This window comes from Coloeus monedula, assembly GCF_965178545.1.
Source record: "Coloeus monedula genome assembly, chromosome: 20".
In the NCBI taxonomy this organism is placed as follows: Eukaryota; Metazoa; Chordata; class Aves; order Passeriformes; family Corvidae; genus Coloeus; species Coloeus monedula.
In genome coordinates, this window is record NC_138800.1 from 7,236,018 (window position 1) to 7,263,100 (window position 27,083).

General features: G+C 42.8%; 2 protein-coding genes across 3 annotated transcripts in view; one reads left to right on the plus strand and one right to left on the minus strand.

Moving 5' to 3' along the window:
• Window positions 1–13,758, minus strand: part of SSH2 (slingshot protein phosphatase 2) — an 88,338-nt gene extending 74,580 nt beyond the window's left edge. The window contains exon 1 of one of the 2 annotated variants that reach the window (XM_082294923.1): window positions 13,681–13,758. In XM_082294923.1, the coding sequence (XP_082151049.1) occupies window positions 13,681–13,743 (63 nt within the window). In that variant the 5' untranslated portion in view covers window positions 13,744–13,758. The remainder of the gene's footprint in view (window positions 1–13,680) is intronic. The other variant, XM_082294922.1, reaches the window with a different exon arrangement.
• A 6,342-nt stretch (window positions 13,759–20,100) lies between these two features.
• The window catches only part of EFCAB5 (EF-hand calcium binding domain 5), a gene marked incomplete at both ends in the record, with an annotated part of 29,367 nt that continues 22,384 nt past the window's right edge, over window positions 20,101–27,083 (plus strand). The window contains 4 exons of the mRNA XM_082294894.1: window positions 20,101–20,130; window positions 20,533–21,086; window positions 24,996–25,152; window positions 25,415–25,478. Of these exons, the coding sequence (XP_082151020.1) occupies window positions 20,101–20,130; window positions 20,533–21,086; window positions 24,996–25,152; window positions 25,415–25,478 (805 nt within the window). The remainder of the gene's footprint in view (window positions 20,131–20,532; window positions 21,087–24,995; window positions 25,153–25,414; window positions 25,479–27,083) is intronic.

Here is a 27,083-nt window from a genome sequence, read left to right on the forward strand (position 1 = left end):
GCAGCCAGTGAAGACCTTATCAATAAGGCTCTCACAAACATACAAATACTGAATTTTATTGCAAGCACTTGAGCTAAATCTTTTCTGATTCCACATGTCTGAAAACCAGCAGCCTGTTCATTTGCTATAAAGCTTATAGGTACAAGTGACTTTTTTTTCAAGAAGAAGACGTGCAAGGCACAATCCTCCTTAGCTGTCACAAAATATTGACAGCTGTTCAGAACACACACAAGCTCTGCTTCCAGCTCCAAGCAGACAAATGGAAATAAAAGCCAAACTGCCTCTTAACAAGATGTCATTGTACAAACTGATGTTCATGCTTTACCTGTATTGATTTCTGTACCAGGACAAAAGATTTTGTTTTTTCATTTCATAAGAGCCATTTTCATTGGAAAAGTCTCAAAGCTATACTAACATTTTATCCTGACAATTTAATTAGGGATTGGTCCAATTCTAGTGCTAAACATTCAGGGATCCTGAAAGCTCTTAACTGTTTAAAAAGGTTGCAGTGATCTGCAGGGCCATCATCAAACAGATCACTGTAGACTCATCCTTGGGATTAAGTCATCTCTATTTGCGAGCCCTTATGTGATGATCTGTTACAGAGCGTAAGTACTGCATGAAAGCCTCTTCAAGGCCTTCACCACCATCTGTGAATTACATTATTAACAATGGTATGAACTTCCTAAGAGCATCTGGTTCTCTCCCCACCCCCTTCTCAAATCACTGGGAAGAGCTCTTCAGTATCAAAACAGGCACAGGCAAAGCTGTTTTCCTCTTTTCCATGCTTCCCTACCTCCTCCCACCCTTCAGCAGCAGAGGATAGATGGGGCTCAGCTCTCCATTTCCATGCCCTGCATGTTTTCTGCACAACCCTTGTTATTGTTAAATAAAGATGGACTAAAACAACTCCATGATGTGTGTACCACAGGCATTTTGCTGGGAAAAGCGGAAGTTTATTTCATGGTTTTGCAGAGGCAGCATCTGAAGCATGCTCAGAGCTGTGCTGAAGCACAACGGGGACTGCACAGTCCCACCCCACAACTCACTTCCCACCAGGACAATTCCTGACATTAACCAAAGCCAGGCAGCAGCCACTCAGCCAGCTTCAACAGTTACTGCTGCAGCAATAACTTTGTAGATGTAAAGAAGTATTTTGTTATCCCAATTCTTCTCCCACCAAGGATATTTCAGAAGTTTATTCTGAAATCATGCCAGCTTCTTGTAAACAAGAAGGAGGAAGAAGCAGCATCACCCAGTACACTGGAGCACACTCCCCACTGAACTTTGCACAGAGTTCACATCAACCAGCCTCCTTGGCTGCTCTACAGGATCATTTACTCTTGCAGGAACAGAGCCTTCCTATCTTGTTTTCTACTGCTTGCTCTTCAAACTCAGCTTCTCCTCTTGCTCTATAAGTAGGGCTCCTCGTTGCCTCAACTCTCTGGGCTCATCAGCAGCCGTTTTTACATTCTGTTTTGCACAATATCATTCTTCAGTTGCACAACAGTTTGCAATTCAGGCATCGTTACAGCCCTGTAACAGACAGCATCTTCCTCTGTCTTAAGTTAGCAGCAGTGTTTCTTGAAAGAAAAGAGCAACATTATGGGCAGCTCCATAAAGACTTGTATTCAGAAGGAAACAGAATCCAAAGCTAACAATCCTGCAATGTGCAGTAACAGGCAGAAAATACTGGGTGGGGGGGAGGAAGACAAAACTGTTTATGCACATATGCATACAAACCCTTCTAACAAACTGTTTCGCTTATGCCCATGTTTCAAATAAACAAATAATCACACACATGTTGAGGTGCTTGGACAGTTGCATCTAGAAGGTGCTACTACTGTAATTAAAGGTAAATACAAAATTTCTCCAAGTTCATAATATAACAGGCAAGTGTTTGGGGTCACTATCAGTCCAGTGCTGCCCCAATCCATGCTCTTTGTGTGGGTTTTAAGAGGAAGTCTGCAGTTACTGCTGACCTCAAGCTACAGGAGGGGAGGAAGCTTCCAGGGCCATTCTGCCAGGGTTTAATCTCATTATGGTCACTCAGCTTTGGAGTCAGGCAGGTTGAGATGAAGATGGACCACTACCCAAACTCCTGGGAAAGCACAGGGCTCTGGTTTTACACAGCCATTTAAAAAAATCAAGGGAGCCACAAGAAAATTAAGCAAGTTTTATGAGTGGCTTTAGACAGATGGTTTGACAACAGAATCTTGTCTTATTCCCTACAGTTTATTGGGAGTGGTGTAGGGAGAAGAAAAGTGAAGAAACTGGCAAGTCTTAGAGCAAATTAGTGGCAATTAGAGATAGGCTCTGCCAAGCCCAGTTCCCAGCATACAGTGGGAGCACAGCATCATATCAACAGGATCTTTATAACACTGGTATCTGGAATGGTAGCAACTAAAATGGGAACGAATTCCCATCTTTCAAACAGTATGTACAGGTGACCATGCAATCAAATTAATTAATATTTTGTTAAATCAGTGCATTGAATATTATTCGATGAGCTCATTTTTGGAGGCAGTTCAATGCCTCACTTCTAGGACTGATGTCAGTGTCACATGCTTGGAGAGGATCAGTCTGCAGCTGGATATTTTAAAGCCTTCTATTAGGAGCACAGAAAAGTCAGCGGATTTCAACAGCATCAACTAATGAATTTTTGTTTTATCACAACAATTTAGTCACCAGACCCCACTCTCAATATCTCTGTGAGAATATCAGGCCATTTCAGACACCAGACGGAAACCGAAGAGTGCAGCAATTGAGTTGTTTCAACAGAGAAAGTTGTGTTTCAACAGAAAAGGGAATTAACAAAAAGACAAGAAACAGGAAACTCTGATTCCGACTTGCTCCTGATAAAATAATTAACCTTTGAGAAACTAAACTCAGCAGCTGTAAAAATACATAAACAAACAAACAGTAGCAGAGCAAAGGGTGTTGAGCATCAGTAGCACAAACGCTCCAAGCAACAACATTCAACCCTGAGTTCAAATCCCATTCACTCACAGACCAACTGTGATGTCATCTTTTATTCTGACATAATGCAGGATGTCACTGAAGTTCAGTGGCAAGTGTTCATGCAGGATCTGTGAAGTCTCCGCACTTTGATGCTCGCTGCTTGCACTTTGTACCAACAAGCAGGAACAGATTTGCATTACACAAATAAGCAGTGTCTTTATTGTGCAACCGCATGCGACTTTTTTGGAGAAAAACAATGCTCAAATACAAGGAGTGCTGTGTGCATCAGGCTGCAGAGTGGGTGGCAGTGATGTTGTCAGAAAGCGCTCAGCACCGCTTACCTCCACACCCATTGACTTCAGCAGAAGGCTACATACGAAAAGTCTCTGAAGATGAAGCTGAAGTGTTCCCTAACCCATGGCGCTGTCCATACACTATACTTAAGAAAGAGACAAAACAAAAACCACAGAAGTGAAGCAGCATGAAATTGCAGGGTTTGGGTTTTTACTTTTTAAAGACTCTTGCAGTCCCTGTTCCAGTTAAGAAACCCATCCGTTGTGAGCAAGCCCTTCCCCATACTGCCTGAGCCTTTGCCATGTCTGGAGTGTAGGATGAGAACCATGGTGTTTAATGCATGTTTAGAGTGCTCCCAGAAGACCTTAGATGAAGATGCCTTTAAGTTCATGGGCAACTCAGCTGTTAAATTGTTCAGTGAGACTGCCTACGTTAGTCAGGGGCTGTACCAAACACAGAGACCGCACACACAGCACAGGACACGAGCCATTTTAAAGATCCCTGGGAGCTTCTCTCCATAAAGTTCACAAACTGTGCATCTGTTTCATGGACAGTTCGGTTCACCCTCACCCAGGCTACTAATTTAATTTGTAATAGTTTGAAGAACAGGAGAGTCAAAGGCACGAAGCCCTAAACCTCCATGAACATGAAGCCCCACACACAGGATTGCAGAGCAAGGAGCTGCTCAGACCCCTCCAGAGGAACTGGCAGCGACCAGGTATTTGAACTTCAGCGTGTAACAGACCCTCCTTGCACTCTGTGAACTTACAGGTGGATAAATGGGTTTGGTGCACAGGCTGCAGATGGGGTCAGGGAAGGCTTCTATAACCAAGACAAACTCACAGTACTCCTAGCAGTTAACTCCAGAGGCGTGTGACTATTTTCAGATTGTAGCTTTTATCCCAGCCGAAGAAAGAAGAGACTAAAGGAAATAACAAGATCCTTACATGTCCAAGCTCTTATTTAGCTGCTTGTGGTTCAGCAAGGCATTCCCTCTCATTTTAAGATGAGGCTTATAAATTTAGTGTACCTCAAAGATTTTAAAGTGAGCAGAATGCATCCTTCATTCCAGACTATCCCATCTGCAGCCAGAATTCCTCCACACAGAATTCCTTTTTTTTTCAGAGGTTTGAAGCTATTTGGCAGTTGTATGAAGCTCGGACCAGCCTGCACATTTCTCTCTCTCTCCTTTATTTTTTAAATTTTAGACTTAATGTAGCATGTACTCTCAGAAAGCTTTACAATGCAGCCTTTTGTAGTTAACTTGCTCCAAGCTGGGCCACTGCCAGGTTGTTATCAATGACATTTTAAGGCAGATGAATGAAGTTCTTATTACGGTGACAAGCAGAATTGTGATATGGCACATGCATACAGTGAAAGAAGAGAGCTTGCTATTAGTTTGTCAGGTTAATAAATAAATAGCGATTTCATGAATAAAAGCCTTTTATTAGGAAACAAATGAACAAAATTAATATTTATAAAGCTTTAGTGGTTTAGAGCACCCTTTAAAATAAGATTATTCATTTCAGTCACAGCCACCACCATGGATTAGAGATTCTTGAACACAACTTCCCCTCCTAATTCTCTTATCATAGCAATGCAAGGCAGAAAGCAAAGCTCTGCCTTCTGAACTGTTCAGCCCAGACTCAGTTTGAGATTGACAATATTGAAGGCCCATGACAGCAAACATTTCTGTTACATCTTCAGGACTGCAGCTAAAGACTGCACCTGTTGGAAGAACTGTTGGTTCCTTATCACAGCAGGAAATTCTCACGTTTTACACAGCGTGCTTCCACACCATACAGAGAACTGAACCTGTGCCAAGCCATGAAGAGCAACGCTCCACATTAGACAAACTACCAGCACTCAGCCAGGAAATCACTCCCCATCTGCCCCGAGGAAAGAGTCTGCACTAAAGCCCCACTGGTATCTGTCATCCTTCAGGATTCTTCAGCATCTCCCACAGTATGTGCAAAGAATGTTCACCACCAAAGTGAAGTTTAAGAAGCGAAATATGTCCAGGATGTCCCACTTCACAGTGAGCAAATGAAATTCTGACACGCACAGATCGCTTCTCACCTCAAGCTGTCTTTGCCACGTACTCACTTTGGCTCAAGGCATTCTGTGCTCATCTGTCCTCAAATCAAACTTGCAAGTTTAAACTTTAAACAAGATGAGTAATTTTGGGTTGGGTTTTGTGGGGCTGTTTTGTAGCGAGGGGGCTCTTTAGTTTTGGTTCTTTTGGGGTTTTTTTACTACTTTACTTTTTAAAATGGGGCACTTCTCAAATTCAGGACCAAGATGTGAGCAAGTGCTCAAGCTTAAAAAATTTATTTTGGCTCATGCCATCTTCTCCTCAAATATTAAAAAAAGGTTCTCAAACTTTACCCTTCTCCTCAAGGCAAAGTCAAGTTTGAAATTCCTCAGTCGTACGAGAACCAGATAGAAACTGCCCCAAAATAACCATCTCAGCCATGTACGGTCAAGATGAACATATCTAAGTTAAACAGAGCTTCCTCCCCAACAGAGCAGTTTCTGGTTTATGTGTAAAGGAGAAAAATTCCACTTCAAGGACCAGAAGTGTGGGTTGCAGAAGCATGTGGCACAGTTGTTATCTTTGCAGCATGAAGCACAAGTTGAAACCAGGGATCTGTAAAGTGTATGTGAAAAATATTCATTTCACCCACTGAGACTATGCAAACTCTATTCCAGTCATACTATAAACGTTAACTAGTAGTACCTTCCCTTGCCTTAAAGTATCCTACAGCTATGCCCAACTTTTGGGAAGGGGGTTGAAAATATGCTCTGCTCATATTGGTTTTCACTTATAATTTCTTATTTGAGATTCAGGAGCAGAGCAGAAGCTGCACAGAAGGACAATTCCCTCCCAGCACCAAGACAGCCACACAGAGAAGTGCTGAGGGATGCAGTGGCAGGCAAACACTAAAAGCAAGAGATAATATATTAGTATTTGATTCCCATGTGCAACTGTACTGACAGCTTTATGCAATATTAAACTCGACCCACACTACAGAGGTAGCTGCTGTCTCAAGATTCATTAAGAGGTGGAATTCAGGCTTACACATTCTATTAACTGCTGCAGAACCAAAATACTACCAAGGAGGAAGAAACACCACATAGAACAGAAAGTTCTAAGTTGTCCTGTTTCACTTCACTTTTTAAAGTCACAAGCTTGCTCCCCCATGTAAGCTGAAACAACTCAGCTGAAAAAAACAACAGAGCAAACTCCCAGTAACGAAACTCACTAGATGTTCCAAAAGAAAAATATTTGTTCAGAGAGTGAATTAAATCGTTGTCAACCATTCTGCAGTGTGAAAGGGCAAAGGGGAGGGCTGTCATTTCAACCTTTGCACTTCACTCAGGAAGACAATATAGCACCTAGGTAGTTGTTTCCTACCACATCTTGAAGCACTGTATTTAAATACAGTGGTTACAGCATCTCTGAAGAACATGCCCAGAGCTGTTTGTCTTTAAACTATTTAAAACTGTTGAGGAGGACTTCGGAAAGCAAAACAAAAGCAGAAAGACAACAGAAACAAAGAACAAAAAAAGAATCAATCCTTATTCCAGAAACACCTTTATCTCGTCACCTAGCATTTCCTCTTGTACCTAGGTTTAGCTCCTGTCCGTAGGTCAGAGAGCTGAGTCACTTCCCTGCCTGCCCCACAGCTACTCATGAGCTAAATTTTCAGTGTGACACCCTCTTTCCTATTGAAGATGCTCCGGGACGCAGAACTACTGCAAGGGAACAGCAGGCTCCAAAGGATACCTGCTACTGTACAAGAAGCTCAGAGACATCAGCTGACTCTCTGCAGTCCATTCAGGAGCTTCAGAGACCTGTGGGAAACTCCATTTTTAGATGGATTGAGTGAAAGGGTTGGTCCTGCACCATTCTGAAGAGTCAGACTACCTCTAACTACCAACCAGTTCTCCTTTGGAAAGCAAAGCATTTTACACATGCGAGGCACATGCCCTATCCCTCCCTCTCATCATCGTGTAAAAAGGGTAGAGATGAAAAGCCTGACATACTTTGTTTCAGGGTTTTTTTTTCTGAAGAATCCTAATGTACACATTTCTCAGATGTCAGCTGTTGAAGCTAAACCAAGCCAGTTGAACAAGTCTTAAAAGTTCTTGCTGCAATTTAAAATATGATAGCTCTGTACATCAAAACAGAAGGGACATGGTAGCAGCCAGTGAGAACAGGACAGCCACAGTTCCCTGGTACAGGACTGGCTTTCCACATCAAAATTCACTCTTTGGATATTTAATTAAGTTACAAGTTGCAGACCAACTCCTGAGACAACATCTCCAGAATTTACTTCTCCAAGATCCCCTGTGCTTCTCCATTTGCAGAGCAGTAGAAAGCTCAAGCACCAAAGCCACCTCCTGGGCTGTGGTATGAGCTCAGAACAGAGACAGTATGATCTGCGATAAAACACCTCTTTCGAAACAGGTCAGATGAAATATTCTAATGTCTTTGATTACTTCAATACAAGGAATTTACACTGTGGCCTTAAGTTCCCCAGTAATTTCACCCTGAAACAGCCCCCACCAATACAGTAACTTCATTATTTCCATGAAGCCTCAGTTTAGGAGTCCCTTGGGAGGAAGAGGAGGAGCAGTGCACCCAAGAGAAGCGAGTAGCCACAAGCACAAGGCGTTTCAGCGAGTGGAGTGCCACGGGCGTTCCATTTACCGGGGCCATAAGGAGTTCACGTCACAGGGCATTTGCCAGGAGTTTCAAGATCGCTGGCATGCACAGCAAGGGTGCGTCTCACCATGGAAGCAACAAGCTGTTAAACTGTGTGACTCATCTCACAGCAACGTTTTCTGCCTTCCGAGAGGAGAGCAGCCTGCAATGAGCAACGCTGATAAGATGCATATTCAGAAGAATTATATTTGGGCAAAAAGCTACTGACACATTCAAACCCGTATATACAGAAACCTGCCCAAATGCTGACTAAAACACGTGAACACACGCTGCAATATTTTAGTATTGTGATAAGACATTTTGCAGATGGTTGGGTTGACAGTAATTTAATCAATTTATATGGCCCAAAAATGGTTTTCAGCCTCCACAATTTTTTATCCCTTTAAACAAAGTGCTCTGGAGGAACAGCTTCCAGCTCAAAAGTGAGAAAAAGTGCCTGCCTTGTTTAAATCACTGGCTACTTCCAATAGGTATCACTTCTTTTTTCTCCTACTTCCAAGATTCCCCGTCTATGCAAAAGATATGAGCTTCATTGTCACTACCTAATAATCAAATTAAAAAGACACTCAGGCAAATCAATGGCACAGAGAGGAGATATCTTTAATTCAGTAGCTGAACTAAACAACTGGAACACCTGGAGCAGGCAGCTGACCAGCCTAAGTGCTCTTGAGTGGCAGGGCCAGTTCATATGAAGGCAGCACTGGTCACAAACCAGCAGGTCCATTTGTACTTCTTGCTACTGGCATCAGCAAGAGTCAGACGTGAAGACTGCAAAGCCTTCAACAGCCCCCTCGCTTCGGCTGCTCCCGGGAGGATGTGGTTTGTTGTGACTGAAGAATGAAACCTTGAGCTGCAGGCTGTGATCAGGGAGCAGCTACACTGAGCTAAGCTGCCCAAAGGCTATTTTCCTTTTTTTTTTTTTTTTTCATTTCCCAAGACAGAAGAGTTACAGCTTTAGATCTTTCAGGATTTTTTCCAGTAACTGGAAATCCTCAGGCATTACCCCTGCATAAAGGCAGCTCTCTTACAGTAAAATATTTCCAGCAGACTGCTTTGTGGATGGCAGTGTCCACTCAAAATAGCATTTTCCACTTAAATAAACATGCCACTGGCTCCCAGAATGGCTGTAGATGCTACTGTACCCTGTCCTTTTCAACTTAATTTTCATTTCTTGAACAGCAAGAATCAATACTGGTCAGATAACGACTCACTACAGCATCACAAGCTATTTGCATTTTCAAATTACAAGCTCCTTTTCAAAACACAAGAATTTATGTGCCACTGGAACTCAAGAGGTGAAAACTGAAATCAAGCTATCATTGAGATATGCTACAAAAGAAGTTAGATCCCTTAAAAAAAAATATATTTTCATGCACTCTGCAAGTTTTAAGGATGTTTCTCTATGGTTCTCAGCGAGGCTCCAATTCCACTGTCATCATCCTTCTTCTCAGCTGCAAATACTGTCCTCACCTCTAAGGGGACATTGCATTTCATGCACATCCTAGAGGAAACCTGGTAAGTGTGTATACAACAGGCAGCAGATATTCCAGAGAAGGACAAGTCTTCTGTCACAGTTTAACCATCAAACTGCTTTAGGAACAGGAGAGTCTTGTCACACATGAATGCATTTACACACACAAAAATTATCTGTGCTCCAACAGCCTGGTCTTGTCCAGCTGGAGAGAAACCATCTTTTAACAACACAGCATCACACCCAGCAAGAGATGGAGGCCTTCTGGTTCCCTCACAGGACTTTCAGCAGAAGAAGTTTGAAAGACAGGAAGTTACAGATCACCTCACTGAAACAGTTTTATCTCCCAAATGGTGACAGCTGGCACCAGAGGAAACAGGTACCTGTAGGGCACTATAAGATTTGCCTAAAGCAGGAATCAGCTCAATCTTCTGTGCCACTGCCTCCAAAAACTTCAGTTTTCAGAATGAACTCTGGCTATACCTGAAAGACATCAGCTGAAGAAAACCAAAAAACAACAGACGATCATTAATGATCAGAGCATCTTTAAATATTAGGCATCCCTAAGTATTTCATAAGAAGCTTCTGATCTCCCAGCTACATTGTAGTTGCCTCTAAAAATCAACTCTCCATAACCTTATCCATGCAGCAGCAATCAAGACCTTAATTTATTAAAAAAAAAAAAAAAAAGGAAAATAGAAAAACAAGTTCTACTTGAGATAGACTGGACTTATCAATGATGAAGTAAACTAAAAATTACCACATTGTTTAACAGCAATTACAGGACTAGAGGTAGAGAAATGTTATATTTAGCTTCCCCATAAAGAAGTGGGGAAAATATTTCCTGTATGTTCTACCAGCAAGGAGCTTCCAAGCACAACATGACAGACACTCCCAAACACATTTCCAGGACTCTACTTCCTGCTCAAGCTGTTCTCCTGGGATTAAGGAGGGGAAGTCCAATGGTTTAAGTTTTAACTTGCTTTAGCATATTTTTTTTTCCCAAACTGCACATTTTAGAACAATATATACACAGCATATCCTCTCTTTTTGGGTCAGTCGGTCCCTTCCAATAAAAGCATATTGCCTCCCTGAGGGTGGGGAAGATAAGTGAACTGTGAGAGCAGCCAGGGCCAGATTGCCTGCCCAGCTTCTTCTCTTCTCACGAAAGAGGTATAATAAACAAAAGGAAAACAGCACTTTCCAGAAATCAGATACAATTTTTTGGTAACTGCATAAAAATACTTTAAAAGGCCAAGTTTCAATAGATTATTTCCCAATACAGGTAATTATCAGCCTTGAACAACAGCACATCAGCATTAGCACCAAGGAACTCATGGCATCTTTGTATTTTACTGTAGCATGGTCCTGTCTGCCACCACTTTCTGTGAACATGGCACATCAGAAGACAACTGTTCTGCTGTAAGAATTGAAGACTGCAGTCTTATTTCTCAAGAGTGACTGCATAACCAAAGGCCAAAACAAACAGCAAAAGTCTGGACAGACAATTAAAGGAATTTTACAAGTCATCAAGCAACCAGAGGGCTGTAAATGTATAATCAACACTTTGCATGAACTACCCTGAAATGAATGCTCATGAGATGCTCTGTGGCAATGAGAACAAGATAAAAACCTATAAATAAAAGCCATCCAATTTCAGTGATTCAGATCAGCTATTCCCCTGAATCCGTAAGAGCCAATTATAACAGTTTATAGGGCACACTTAATGTGAAAAATCCAGTTTGAGGACACCAATTTCACCCTTTCTCCTTGTCTGAGAAGTTTATCTCTGAAGCAAAAAGACATCCAGCAATTTAAAAAGAGAATCCATTTCTGTCCTCAAAATTCTTAGTGCCCTGGAAACAGAATTAGACTTAGCCATATGCTTGCACACCGACACGCTTCTCCCTTGCCCACAAGTTGAAGCAGCAAAATTCCAGCAGTTACCAGATAATCTTTGCTCAGAAACAGCAAGGACACCCTTATTCTACTCATAAAATTATTCAGAGAGATGAGCTGTTGTTTAAAGAGGTAACTTGGAGATAGTCACCAGTCTGTATAGAAGGAAGTTATCGTCAGTTTACAACAGATTGGTTGACACAACTGGACTTAAAAGAATCAAGTCCTCCTGCTGAGGTCGACAGAGGTCCACGAGAATGGCAAGCGTGGCAGGCTCACAGGACTGAAGCCTTCCTAAGGACTAAAACTGTGTCTGCCCTGCTCACAAACCCTCAGCAGCCGAGGAAGGAGAATCATCTGAAATGATACCAAAGTTTTGATTAAGAAACAAGAAGTTTTGTGGCAGAGGAGGAACACACACGAGCTCTAATGGAAGGAGGGAGAAACAACCCACCCCAGATATCTAAGAGGCTAAAAGGGCAGCCAGATCCTGAAGTGCGGTTAGGAAGTTGCAATAGGAAATGCAGAAGTGCTCAAAACAGCAGTTAAGATTGTGATGAAAATCAAGTTCACTTTATACTGCAAGAGAAGTCTGAGAAAGTGGAAGTAATTATGAAGACCAAAACCAGGCCAGGAATTTGTCACACACTTATTTCTGGATAAGGCACCAAGGCTGTAAAAACACCACTGGTACAGGGTACACCTCCATATCATGGCATGGGAGAAAGAGAATATAGATATGTAAACCTAAGGCTGCATCCTATCAGGTTCCACAGGGAGTTATTTTTATATTTAAAATATAAGTAGTATCCAAATATCAGCACGATTTCAATTTAATTTAATTGGTTGGGAAACAGCCTGGCTGTTCCAGATGGAAAAGCTTTAGAGAACACAACTAATTGTTCATATATATATAAAATATTTAACAAAGGGAGGGTCTGTGCATCCAAGTGGGAGAAAGAAGGAAGATGCATCCAAATGGGAGAAAGAAGGAAGATGCCAAGAGAGACCTATCTATTCTCACTAGATGTATTCAATGCTGTAAATATATGGGAAAAGGAATAGTGGAAAGGGTAAAGAAATCAGAGGGAGAAGAAATCTCTGAAGTAATGCAGCACATTAATATTTATAGCAGGTAAGTATAAGTGAAATTAATCTGTGTTGCTAAGTAAACATACTTTAGGAGAGACATGGGAATGAAAGAGGGGGTAAAAAAAAAGAGGTAAGTGTTCTGACAGCTAAAATGCTGTCAGGGCAGGCAGGACCTGTCAAGTAGCTGATCTAGTTTCAGAAGAGGTTACCTAACACAACAAGAAGTATTTTCATAGTAGTTAGCTTTTTCTCTCCCCCCCCACTGAGAATGGAAGCAACTGGGATTTCAACTATTCTCTTCCTCCAAACACTGGCAAACCAGGCATAGCAGAAGTATGATAATGCATGAGGTTTTTTAAGGATAAATGCTAACTTAGAACTAAGCGTACAGAAATGAAAGCAAAGCTATGCTATTTTCATTCTCATCCTTGGAAACAGCACATGAGGGTAGGTAGCAGCTTAAGGAGTTAACATGCAGGGGTTTATAATAGAGAAGTACAAACAACAAACAAAACAACAGCCTGTCCCAAGTTTGAAGAGCATAGAAAGGCAGAAGCCTTCAGAGCCGCCTGCCCAACCCAGGGCAGCGATGGGAACATCTGTCCTGCTGCACATCTCACTCGGGCATTTGGAATCTGGCCGTTCTGTGTCTCTCCTGGGCTTGACACAGCGCTGTGAAGATTATGTGCACCGTTCGAAAAAAAAGGGGGAGAAAACCACCTTAGCTGTGCGCAAAGGCAGAGCCCGGCACTGGGGATACCCAGAGGGTGCTGTCAGATGAGATCAGCTGCGCACGGCCGGAACCCCAACCATGTCAGATCGCTTGCACACACGCTTCCCACCTCTCCCACCACATACAATGAACACAGAATAAACCGGGCGGGTTTATGGAGACAGCCCCGCGCCGCCCCATCCTTCACAGAGGGGCTGGGTATGACTGGGACCCTGCGATACCCTGGGGGCCGGGAGGGAGCTGCCCAGCCCCAGCCCGGGCCTGCTGAGGGGCACCGGGACCCCTGCCCGTCCCCTCGCTTGTCACCAGGCCACAGCCCAGGGGTGTGTGAGTCCCGTTCCCGGGCACCGCGGGCCCGCATCGCCCCCGGCCCGGGGCCCGGACACCGGCGGCACCGGGGGGGTGAAGCGGAGGGGGTGCGGCGCATGCGCAGCGCCGCGCGCCGGACCCCAACGGCCGCCGAGCACCGCGCTGCCCCCAGCGCCCGCCGGGACTCACCGAGGCGCAGGGGCTGGAGGTGGCGCTGGGGGTAGGCGAGCGCTGCACCGTGACCAGAGCCATCGAGGCGCGGCGGGGCCCCCCCGTCCGGCCGTCCGGCGGGGGCCTCACTCCATGGCGGGGACAGGGGAGCGGAGCGGAGGTGGCGCGGCGGCGGCCGCAGGGGGCGGCAGCGGCTGCAGCTCCGCGCGCGCCCGCGGCCTCTCGCCGACTGAGGCGCGGCGGGGCCGGGCCGGCCGGGCACAATGAGGCGCCAGCGCGCACGCGCCGGCTGTCAGCGCGCGCGCGGCGCCGCCCCCTGGCGGCCGCCCCGCGTTAACCCCCGCGGCGCCGGCGGCTCTTGAGGGGGTCCCCGCGCCCCCAGTCCCGCTCCCTGAGGGGGCCGCGATGGGCAGGAGGGTCCCGATATCCTCACCCCGGCCCCTGAGGGGTCTGGGGTGCGCTGGCATTTCCCCCCCGATCACTGAAGGGGTTTCGGCATCGCCCCCGTGTCCCTCAGCCTCGTAGGTGGCTTTTATTAGTGGATGTCAGCAGGGCACCCTCAGGGTGCCTCTTGGCTGGTGATGGTTTGTGGAATCCCATCCCGCTGGGAGCTGTGACAGTGGGTATGGCAACCCCTGGTGAAAGCTGGCATTAATGGTCACATAACACAGCTTTTCCTTGGATTCGGCAGCAATAGTAACTCCATAATGAAAGCAGCATATAACACCTCTTCATACATGAACGCACATGCCCAAACACCAAAAACCGAGTCTAATGAGTGCATCTTAAGCATTCAAACATTCCCAGATGCAGAAGTGTTTGAGGGTCTGAAACAAAGGGTCAAGTGCTATTAAACTTCATTTGCTTTGCAGTTTCAGCCTGATGGTATCAAATTCATGGGAAGGAGGTAATTTGGATCAAGAATCTACAAAATTCGTGGGAAGAAGGTAACTGGGATCAAGAATTGTCTTGGGCATCGAATGACAACATTACATATGATAACCAGAAGCTGTTCTAAATGTTAAACAGAGCAAACTCTTTGTCAGGAGTGTGTGTCAACCCATCGATTCCATTGAAGCACATGGCTGATACTGCTGTGATCTGCTCCTCAGGCTGGCAGCACTTTATCCCTTTAAATTTAAGCACTGGAGAAGCCACATGGTCGCTCTTTAGGTTATTCCCCAGTTAAAATAATGATCAGGGAGGTTCCTGTAGCTGGGCTTGGCTGCAATGGAGAAGTCAGGCTCTCGAATGGGGCATTTTGCCTCCTGGTGGACAGGCGAGGATGGAGGACAGGGATGGAGGAGAAGCTCCCTAAACTGGACTAAACCGAGTTTACAGAGTGGGCTGCACAGCAAGCCAGGGTCCTGAACATGCAAATATAGGGCTGCTTCAAGGCTCCTAGCTCAGGCTCAGATATGTCTGCATTGATAGAGAGGATTGATAGAAGGCTAAAGCTCCCAAAGTGTTGTAGCAGTTCCCTCACCTGAGACTGGTGTTTAATTCTGGATTTTGATCAAGTCATGCAGGGATTACTATGAAGAAGTGATTATTTAAACCAAGTTCCAAAGTAGACTTTTGTGTAATTTTTATATACCCTGTAGGTCTTCCAGGTATTTGGACAGCAAACACTTTTTAAAAACATTTACCACAAGTAAACAATGGAGTTGCTATCTACAGTTCACTAAAAGTCCGACATATCAGTTATTAGCTACAACAACCACAGATTGTGATAGTTCTCCAGCCTCTAGAAAGGTGCAATTTGCATGTGCAGTGTTTTTTTAGCAGCAGTATTTAAATGTAGAGGAGGAAGCTATAAGGCAGATGTATTGGGATTGAAAAGAGCAATTAGAGGGCAGGCTGTGGTCACAGCATCAGGGTTGGTACAAAAAACAGACTGGAAGCCTGTGGCCTTATTCTTTCCTGTGCTGGCAGCACTGTGGTCAGCACCTGCTGCTTCAGCCCAGAGTAGCATTTAAAAGAAATGGAGCTGTACATGAGCTGGTTTTGTACACATTTCCAAAACTGACTATTTAATACACTGCAAACATTTCCCTGGCTAACACAACTTATTATTACTACATGTTAGGGCTTTTATTGCATAATCTTGGCATCAGCTGCAAAAGACAACAGAGTGCTCCCAAAATGTATCTTACACAGAAAAAACGGAACAAAAAAAAAAGATAGAAGAGGCAATTCCAGCAAAACATCTGTGATGATATATTCAGCCCATTATTTTGTCAACAGTGCAAGTATTTGGTGGCATAATAAAAGGATACACTTTGCTTAGCAAAAACATTAAGGGGTAACAGCCAAGATAGATAGGGTACAATTAAAGGTTTGCTTAACCCACGGGATTCCACTTCCAGAAAAATAAAAATAGAGCTGTTTTGATCCCTCCTTCTAAGTTCTAGTTGTATGTTCTTGTTTGGGGGTCGAAAAAAAATCACTTTTTAAAAAAAAAATTATGTTTCATTCTCAAAAAGTTTTGTAAGTTAATCATAATAGCAACAGAATTCTGCATTGCAAAGGGGAAAAACCAAGCCCACCTGGGAGAAGAGATAACAGGAATTAATCATGTGCAAACTGCTTTGAGGAAAAAGTGCACAATCCAGTTTAAAGCCTCATTTTAAATTACTCCTGTGCACTAATTTTCTGCTTCATTTTGTTAACATAATTGATGCTAGACTTCAACACATCTTAGAAATGCACAGCATTGAGCATATTTCCTTCTGATGTGTTTCTCCAAATAAACAGCAAAGAAATGATAATTTATTACAGTGTATTTTTCACATGAAAGCTGACCCCTCCATTTCAAGGTTTCTTACAGGCTGTCCCATGAAATGGAGACTAATAGAGGGCAGGGTACCTTGCAGCTGTTCCAGTGACAAATACCATAGATAAAGTCACAGTTCAGTTTTCCTGCAGGTAGGCAATCCAAAGACTATGCCACTTCCAGTACAAAACACAAACAAAGAAACAGCATTAGATAAACCTCATTTCCTGGCAGAATTTGCCATAAGTTTCTCAGCTGGAAGTCCTGCCTAACCTAAGGGAATCGCTGAACAGGCACCTGATTTACATTTGTGTAAATGAGTGCAGAATGCCTGTTGTAGATGTGTTGGTCTTTTGCCTTCTCCTTTCCCCATCATATTATTCTTCAAAGAATATAGGAGAAATTATGAAAGGGGATTCATCAAATTCCTTTAGATTCAGGTTTAAAAGCAGTCTGACAAAATGGCAGTGTGCACTCCCCCCTCGTTAGTGCTTTGTGTGCCTTTCCTGCAAGGCTGCTTCAAAGCAACACAAGAAAGAAAGCCTGAAAATGTTTAAATTGAGTTTGTAATTAATTTCTTTTTATGGCTCAGATCCTCACATCTGGTTAACATAGTCCTCTCTTCAGCTGGTAATGGACTTGAGACAGTTCTGGACTTTGTGAACCTTGAATCTGAAGGTAACCTGTCACTGGCACCTGTGGATTCTCTCTCTATTTGTGCCCTTAATGTTCTCTGTTGCTATTCATAGTCCTTTTTTGGTTTTATTTTATTTTCAGTCATGTGATGCAATGTTCTAAGTTCAGTACAGAAGAGTCTGTTGGGCTGTGCCAAAGCCAAAAGACAACCTACAGCAATTCTGATCGTGGAAAGACATAGCAACCTTTGGGATTATTGCTTAGCAACTGCAAACACACAGAGAAGTAAAACTCACAGCCCAGCTCCACAGCAGGTCTGAGAAATCCCTAATTCACTTCAAGATTTTTAATGGTTGAGAACAGATGGGCATATATTAAACCCCTGTTGATTTGCAAAGCCACTTTGAATGCAGGAGGAATAATATCTATTTTGATACCTGCTCCAAAGGTAAGAAAAACAGTTCTTCAAAGCTTCAGAAAGCAAAGGGGAAAATGTTTTAAAATTTAAATTGTATTGAAAAGATCATGTATGAAGAGGGTATTGGTCTCTTTGTGATTGATGAGATAAATATGCTCTATGAAACGTGTTAGGGAAAGGCAAAATTATTTCTGAGCAATGGAATGTCAAAGAGAATGGACTTTGTTTTTTGAAAGAACTTTTATAAGGCAACATCTCCAAAATATTTACCTAAACAAACTTTAGTCCGTCCTGACTTTATCCCACCCATTAAAATTCTCTTAACAGAATAACAATGAAACCATAAGAATATTATTTATGAGCAGATTTGGGTTTTGTACAGAAAACACAGAGAGAATATTTTTGTACCTGCAGGGATTCCAGCAAGAATATTTTTCTCACAGAAAAGGAGCCAGGGAAGTGGCATCCTACTAAATAATGGAAAGCTTATCTTGTCTTCAGCTTGAACAAAGGCTTACAGGAAACTTTATATCACACTTCAAATTTCCTTGGTGTTTCTAGAGCTTGCCTCTGTGCTCCATGCTTACTGTTATTTGGGCTCCATTTGGGAATGCCATAGGCCCTGAGAGCTCTCTATATTATTGTAAAATCACAGACTCATAGAATCATTAAGTTTGGAAAAACCTCCAAGATCATCGAGTCCATCCTTTGACCAAACACCCCATTGTCAACCTGACCAGAGCACTGAGTGTCACGTCCAGTTGTTTCCTGAACATTTCCAGGGATGGTGACTCCACCCCTTCCAATGCCTGACCACCCTTTCAGTGGAGAAATTCTTCCTTATGGGCCAAATTCTCAACTAATGTAAATCAGCAATGAAGGTTCTGAGCCAACAGGGTCTTATCCGAACTGGAGCTGTGTCTCTGTAATCCTCAACAAATTCAAAGTTTCATGTCCTGATTTTAGCATTCCTTTGTTGTTTATTTTTTTGTACGTTCTTCCATGCCCTCTTAGTCTTCATCATCTGTACTGCATTAGAGCACTGATCTCCATGCTCTGCTTCCATTCCTGGAGTTATGTGGATGCCATGGAATTGAGACTGAACAGTCACGCTGGTTGTTTAATGTTTTGTTTTGTTCAGAGATCCTTTATAAACATTTACTAATCCTCAAAACCATCCTAACAAAAGGTTGAGAGCAGTGTAGAAAATATATTCATCATCTTTCAGAATCAGCCACCTCATAAAGCAGAGCACAGTTGTCACTTCAACATTGCACAGCAACTGCAGAGGGATTCATGAAGGATGTTTTAAAAATAATATAAGTATTTGAAACTACAAGAACAGTTTATTTTGGCACAACAAAGCCAGCTGATTTGGAATGTGACCAGAGCATGGTTAACACCCTGCTTTGAACCAAGGATTCTGGTATTACAGCTTATTGAAAGGAACTCACCTAAGCAAGGAACAATTCGACAGGGTGGACAGGTTTCCCTTTCTACCATTATAAATCCAGACACCTTTCCAGGTCATATCCTTTGGTGGCACAACCAACTACCAACCTAAAAGCCTCTGTGTGGGTCAGGTAGGCAGCTTGAGCCAGAAATCCAATTCCATTCCCAGCAGGCAATCACCTTTGGAAAAAAATTACTAGAAGATACCAACAAGCCCATTGAGAAAACAAACCTACAAATTTAATGCTGTGAAGCATCCCACCTACCCAGGCAGTATTTGTACTCCAACAGTGGTAATGAACCAGAAGGTCAACATATTCATAATTACATTTCTGTGCCAGGAGGGCTGTAGATCACATTTATGCATTTCCTGGAGGCTGAACTCGCTTCAGAACAGCTACAAATGCTTAAGCAGGAAGAGCAATACATATCAAAAGCAGTGCTATTGCTATGGATACTGAAAGGCCTCAGTGAAAAACACTTTTAAATAAAAACTTGAAAAGGGTAGTGTGGCAACAAGTTCAGAGTGGAGTTTCATCTCTAATTTGGAAAGGTGTTAGATTATTTTTTAATATCACTCTTCCCTTGCTGTTGTTTAACACTGAGCTGGGGGATTTGTGGTGTGCTGGTGATTTTTCATGCTTTGAATCAAGTAGTAGCCAGTCTTCTGTTCCATTCTGCATGTGTAAATCCCATTCCAGGTACAGACAGTTATGCATGGAGACATACAGGAACATTTTTCAAATTGTGCCTTGTGAGCAGCTCAGCTTCTCCTGATATTTCACAGAATGAACATTTTCAGCAGTGAAGTTCTTGAAATTGTAAGGGGATTATTCTTTTACAGAATAACCTACAATATAAAGTGCTTGTGAAAAACTTCATTACAGAGTTCATGGTATAGATTTCCCCTTTCTATAGAAGCTCTGCTGACCCATGCACCTGTGTCCTTGTTACCTTGACAAAATGTCCAGAGGAAAAAACAGCTGCCAAAGTTGAAGTTAAGTAGTTTGTGGGACAAGTTTCCTCTCTGTTCTTCACAGCCTCAGAAAAGCTGAAGCAGAGGAAGCATGTTGAGGAATCTTGCTCCTGGGTATCTGGCATTTTCCATTACTTGCTTCCTTTGTCTCATATCCACTGGATTTCCTGGAGGCAGGGAATGGACCTAAACAGAAATAATGTACTGGGGGTAAGAGGATTTCACTGGTTGGAACTGGGGGACAAGTTCCAAGCACTGTTCACCACTTGATTTTTGAGTCTCTAAGTGACCTGGAATTAATCATTCCCCTTTTGTGTCTCAGTTTCTTCTGCCCTAAGAAAGGAACACACTAATTTAGTTGTTCTGTCTCCAAGGGCTGTTGTGATACATAATTAATCTTTATAAATAATTTACTGATCTTTGAAGTAAAGTGTCTGTATTTATTTAAGAGTACAAAGCAGCAATAACAGAATAAAAAAGGAATATAGAAAAATATTAGTTAATGCCTAACAATAGATTCTATTCCTGTGTCACCTGTTAGGGCACTGCTGCATCTTTTGGCATTATATAACAGCAGCTTTTTTTTCTATGTCACAGTGATTGACTGCTCAGCCAACAGGATCAGCCCAATCTGCAAATCTACAAGATCCTGAACTTGGACATAAGAATAGGGCTGCAACAGAGATGGAAAGCAATCAGGGGGATGATGAACTGCCATGTCTTAGTAATTACACTTTGTGGAAAGAGTGTTTTCATGAGAAGGTACAACAAAGGTGTCTGAGTCTGCAGGAGACAAAGGTGAGGATGGTTCAAGCACAAAAAGCAGAAGAAGCACAGGTGAGGAGGAGAGAACCTGGGGACTGGCTGGCCAGAGAGTGGTGCAATGAGGAGAAGGAGACACAAGACACTCGCATCTATTTGCTCGACAATCTCCTCCCTACATTAGTCCCAGGAGTAGAAAATCTGATAATGGAAGTGGAAAGGAAGCATGTGCTTGTATCAGACCAAGAACCAACCAGATTTAACCCCATTAATTATCTTGGAGAATACCTGATGAGACATAACCCTCAGTATAATGTTCCTACAAAACCAGGCCTGTACCTGAGAGAAATGAAGGTGGTCTCGGAGGAGCTCAAATCTTTGAGGCAAGGTACAACATCACAGAGGTGAGAGCACTGACAGTGTGGCTGGTCACAAGGCCAGAGCTGGTGTCTTGGTCTCTGTTTCACAAAAGGAATGGGGTCACTGCAGCCTGGCTGGCAGAATCTTGAGCAAAACATACCTTGTAGAGGGCAGTGCCAGGGATGGTATTTGTCTAGTAAAAACTTGAGAAGCAGGACAAATGCCAGAACGTGTCACACAAAATGAAACACTAGTTATTCCTGTTTAAGGCAATATTCTGCCCTTCACAAGGATGTAATTCCTCCTTAGAGTCTATCTTAATTACACATGTGCAATGTAAACTGCTTCCAAACTGGTCTAGCTTAGTGACAGCAGCTCTTTGGGACAGGTGTTAGTATCAACGGTCTAGAGATTCTTCAGATCATTTCTTCTCTAGTCTTCTAAACTTAATAAAAATATAACCTTTTTTCCTCCTTCTGGATGATTTCTCTTGACCAAGCCAACAACATTGTCCTGGCACATTGTAGAAACTCCCTCTCCTGGGATTTTTTATTTAGGCTTTCCTTTTATATTCTATTTTTCCTTTTAAAATAGAAACTGGTTTGTATTTTGTTCTGTTGCTTACTTCTAGGCTGTTTGCTTTAGTATAATACTTAACAAATATTGGAAGGGGGTTCCATGGGACCTTACAAGATGCTAAGGTTAGAATATGACAGCATTAGGTGAACAATAATGCTTTATTTTCATTGCTCTATTCAGGAAAATACAGATGTGAACTTTTCAGTTCATAGATGATCCAGAGGTGATTGTGATTGATTTCAAAATTACTCATTCACAACTAGGGCACTTCACTCTGTATCTCTGTCTGTAGAATAATGACTTCTGTTTGAATGACTGTCTCTTTATTTACATAAATAGTGCATACAGCTTGAAAATTGGTTTCAGTGTCTGTCAGGAATTAGGGAAGTAAAATGTTGACATGTCTTATGCATAAACCCTAAATGAAGATAATTGAAGTTCCCAGTATTATAATGCTTAAAAGGATATGTTAAATCTCTCTATCTGAGCTTCTGTCTCCACATTTCCATTAAACATACTGCTGCAGTGTGTAGGAACATGCCTGGTGTGAATACAACAAAGCAGTGTGTGAAGTGAATTTCATACAGTCAAGGGTAAAAGAATTTCAGTTTTATTTTCTGTTTTTTAAATGTTGGTCCACTGAAACAAATGAGCTGGGGAAATATGTCTTTCAGTGAGTTTTTACTCAAGCACAGGCTGTTTGAGGGGGATGGTTAGGATATCAGCCTTGCCACACCTCTGCTTTGGGAACGGTTTTGCCATTCATGTTGCTTCACAGAGAGACACCTGGACACAGGACCATATCTCAGTTTTGTTTTGAAAAAGAAATTGAATTAAAATACATAAAAATTCCTGGGGTTTTTGATTGGGCTTTTGTTTGGTTCTGTTTTATGGGTTTATTTTCCCCTCCTAAAATACTCTTGGGTTTCATTGTGAATCAGACCTTCTGGACAGGACAGATTTTCCTGTTGAATGCAAAGTGTTGGCTACCCATGACCTGTTATCTTGACCTTGGCTATAAGCCCATCTTTATGTTTGGAGACAGGTTCTCAATTTGTAGCTCTCAGAGCTGATGGAAAGGAAGTGACTATCAAGACTTACAGAAATAAATGTCTCCATAGACAGCATTGCCAGCGGGTTTCTGTAATCAGGGCTGTAGCAGGTTTTGCATATCCAGTGGTATCATGGGATTTGCATTCACAGCAGCTTAGGATTTACATATTTGTGATGGCTGTATTGTGGGATTTGCATGGGATTCTTAAATCACAGCAACACAGGATTTTACCAGCACCACACAGCAGAGAGACTCATGTGAATCACTGGATTTCAAGCAGGAAAGAAGTGCTACAAGAGCAATGCCTGTCTGTGCTCAACATCTCTCACATAAGCACCAGAAAGGTGAGGAATGAAACTTGGGCCCAAAGAAGGTCCTGGAAGCCTTGACAGTACCTTCAGGAAAGGTAGGATTCACCACAGGTCCCCATCTAACACTTACCCATCCTCAGTGAGTTCTCTTGGACTTCCTCCAGTTTCTCCTTAACTGCCACCTGACTGGGAGTCAAGGCAGGAAGGAGAACAGATGGGAGAAATTCCTTATGCACATGGACTGATACCTGAAACTGAGCCTTTGTCCAGGGATGGGAGTCCTTCAGGCTGAGTCACCCATCCCTGTGTGGGAGGCAGGCAGCTCTCTTCCTGAGGAAACATGTTTGGTTCTGCAGGGAGAAGTCACCTCGCTGCCATCTCATCTTTTCTGGGAAAGTCTGATCAGAAACGAGCTCACTTTGCAATGAGTGCCTGGTGCTGTTATCCTTGTTTTGCCCTTATTCTCTGAGGGGGAAAAGTTTTGAACCACCCCAGGGACACCAGGCAGAAGATGCAGCTGCCCAGTTTTAGGACCCTAGAAATGACTGCAAAACTGCAGCTCAGTGCAGGTGCAGCACAGAATGTAACTTGTGCTGGATGCTGCCCAAATTAATCACCAGAGCACCTTGGCAGCTCCAGCACAGCCCAGGCTCTGCTCCCAGCTTGCAAACGGCTCCAGAGGAGGAGCTACCTCTACAAATGGTCTGTTTTTCTCTTTCTGCCTGCATCATATATTGGAGAAAAATCTGTTTGTCCACTTAGGTTGGTACCTGCTGCATTCCTTCTCTCCTCTGGCTCTGGGAAGGAGTCAGAAGATGGGAAAATATTTTACCCTTCCCCTGCTATCAAAGTGCCTGAGGCTGAGCTGTCTCAGCAGCACTTGTGCAATGCCCATCATTGATTAAGGAACCAAATGATTCATTAAGGAACCTCTGTGACAAATGGCTATGAAGAACAAGGACCTTGTGATAAAACTGACTGTGATCAAAGTGTATTGCTGTGACATGTAAAACAGGTCTTTCTGTTCATTAAAGAAAATATCGATGGGTTATAATTTGTAGGATGACCCCAGAAGAACAAAAGAGAGCAGGGATGGGATCAACCCATTTCACAGCATGTGAAACACAGGGGGAAGAAGGGAGCAGGAATTGTTAGTTAAAATACAGTTTTTGGAGTTCTCAGGTACAAAAGAGGAGCAATTCCCCTTTCTCTGAGTAGCTACAGAGGGTGTGAAGGCCACGAAGATGAGCAGCTACCTCAGTGCAGAAAGATTCTAGCAGCCTCCATGAACAGGAGCTGTTGTCTCCATATGAACTGTTCGTTTGGCTTTAAGCATTTTGACCTTCCAAAAGGTTTTTTTTCCCCGTTTCATAAATTAACAAAGTCAAAAATCAAAGCAGATGAGTTCAGGATCAATTTTATTCAGTTCTTTTGTTGTGTGAAATGGAGGATTGGGAAAAACATGGCTGGGTGATTAGAGGAGCAAAGAAAACAAAAGGAGGAAGAAAGGGAGCTACAGTCCAAACCTGCAAACTCTATGTGTTCAAAATGATGGAGAGGCTGAGGTATTATCCCTGTCCTAAGGCACTGAGGGCTCTATTGTGCGAGGCTGCTTCAGAAATTTCATTGAACATTGTTCTTTGGCAGTGAAGTGCTTATGTGAAAAGGTACTTGGGTTTGGAGACAATGAAGACTGATGCAATTTTGTTGGTAAATCAACTGTAGCAAAATTATGCACCTGTCTCCCTGCTAGAATTGAAAGAAAATTGAAGGACATCTACACAAAAAATGATGAATGTCATTATAAATGTGAAGGTAAAATGTATCACTGTTGAAATTGCACAAAACTAGGAGAGCTGCACAGATGATTTTCCATTAAATGTCTTCCACATAGACAGGAATTTCAGCAAAAAGTTACTTCCTTTTGTTTTGTTCTTTAGGGTAGCCTTAATCAATCTTAAGTATGCTTATGATGGTATCTTTGTAATCCATGTTCCCATGTCCTACAGGCTGGTCAAGATGAAGGCTGAGGCAAAGAACAAACGTGAGGCAAGGGAGGAGATGGAAAGAAAGAAGGCTGAGGAGACAGCGAGGAGAAAGGAGGCATTGGCAGCTCTGTTCAAGGAGTGGACAGTGGATGGCAGTCACAGAATCCCAGCAGCACTGGTAACTAGGGGAGATCCTTCTGTGGTTGTTCCAGACAGGAGGAAAAGGGCATTTGTGCTGGTGGCATGTGCCCTGTCATGGCAGCGTGGGGCACAAGGATGGGCGATGGCTCTGCCACCACAGGATCAGGGGACAGGGTGTTGTCCACAAATCTTACCTTTGTGTATGGCCCATATGTCTGATTATTCCAGGTGATTTATTTTTGTAATTGTCTACTGTTGTCTGCATGACACAAGCCTCTGACTATGACCTTGATTTTTAGGTTCAGAGTGCTCTGAGGTCTTTTCCAGATGTCACTGGTTCTATTCCTGAAGATATGAGAAAAGGCAAGTTTTCAATGTGTCTTCCTTAGCTTTGCTGCTGTGAACTGAATTCTGATGTGACCTGTGAGCAAATAGCAAATGGATTTGATAACAGAGGAAGAATCTCTAAGGATAGTTACACCACAAGTCTTCAGATAGATTGGAAAGAGACTGAACCACCATGTAACGTCAATATGATCATAAAAAGTATAGAAAAAAGTTTAAAAAATCTTTCAGAGAGATAGAAGGACCAGATTTAGGCCCTTTCCACTTATCTCTTATTAGCCAGACATTGCCATGTTCTGACTGCTATTTTTAAGAATCACTGTGCCAGCCTTCTCCTTCACGTGCCCTATCAGACAGTGTTTGTCTCACGGGAGGTCTTGGAAACACTGGCATCCTGGGAGGTATGGAACAAAGGTGGGATCAACAAAATTAAAGTCTGACAGTGTTGTAACCTTTAATGGTTTCAGGGGAAATGCTGAGGTTTACCTAATGCTCCACTCCCAATAGCCCACCTCATCAAGCCATTCCCTTGCCCAGTCCCAGGCATGCAGTGACACACAGCCCAGAGCCTCTCTACCAGAGCACTCAGCTCTGAAAGATTTCCATAATTCCTGTCCCCTTTATATAGCTCACACTTGACCTCCCCAGATGATGATAATTGAATAGAGCCAGGAACACTGAAGTGGCAACACGAGCCTGCTACCAGCCCTTTACATGGAGAGCCTGTAATGATCATCAGTGATAACAAATGTGCCTTTGCTGATTTGGGATGATAAACAGAGCACTCCAGAGAGTGCTCCTGTTGCTACTGGAGTCACCTCTGCCTGGAGCTCACCCTTGCTCAGCCCTTTTGTGTATTACAGAATTGTTCCTCTGAGTAACCATCCAATACTGGTAGGACATGGTGTGACTGCCAAACACAGTCCCTGTGTTCCTGCTGTGGAGCTGTGGTTCCTCAGTGCAAACAGACCCTGGGACATGAGGTTGTGAAGGAATTTCCTGCCCAGATATTTGCTCTCCAGATGCTGGGGGTGCTCTTCGTACTGTTTCACCAGTGGGCTCCATTTCTTAATTTATTTCATTTAATAGCATTCAATATACATTAACAGAACATTACACTGTGTTTTGTAGTTTAATAAAGATAATGTACAGTTTAGGAACATCTTAACCAACATGAGATAAATGCATTCTATGACGAATTTTCTCATTACTCCTGATATATTTAGAAAAAACCCCAGAAAAATAATGCCAACCGAAATAGCATGTCTGTGCTCAAAGAATTCATTCAGAAACCTATGTAGATGTTTGATGTCTCTTCTCAGTTCCATTATAGCAGCCCAGAAGCTGACCAAAACATACTTTTGAATATCATCATCAGTAAAAATATTCCCATATTCTTGAGAAAATTACTATGATTTTCAGATTCCACTCTTGCAAAGCAGAATCCATGTCTCTAGAGTTGTAAGGCAGTTTTATCTGTTTGTTAAACCAAAAATCATTTCCTCCCTCACATAATTAGTTGTAAGTACTGTTAAAATCATCGCAATTTGCACCAACTTCTGTCAAGAATAAATATGACTCTAGAATTCTGAATAGCTAAATGCAGATTCTCAGCAAGAGAAA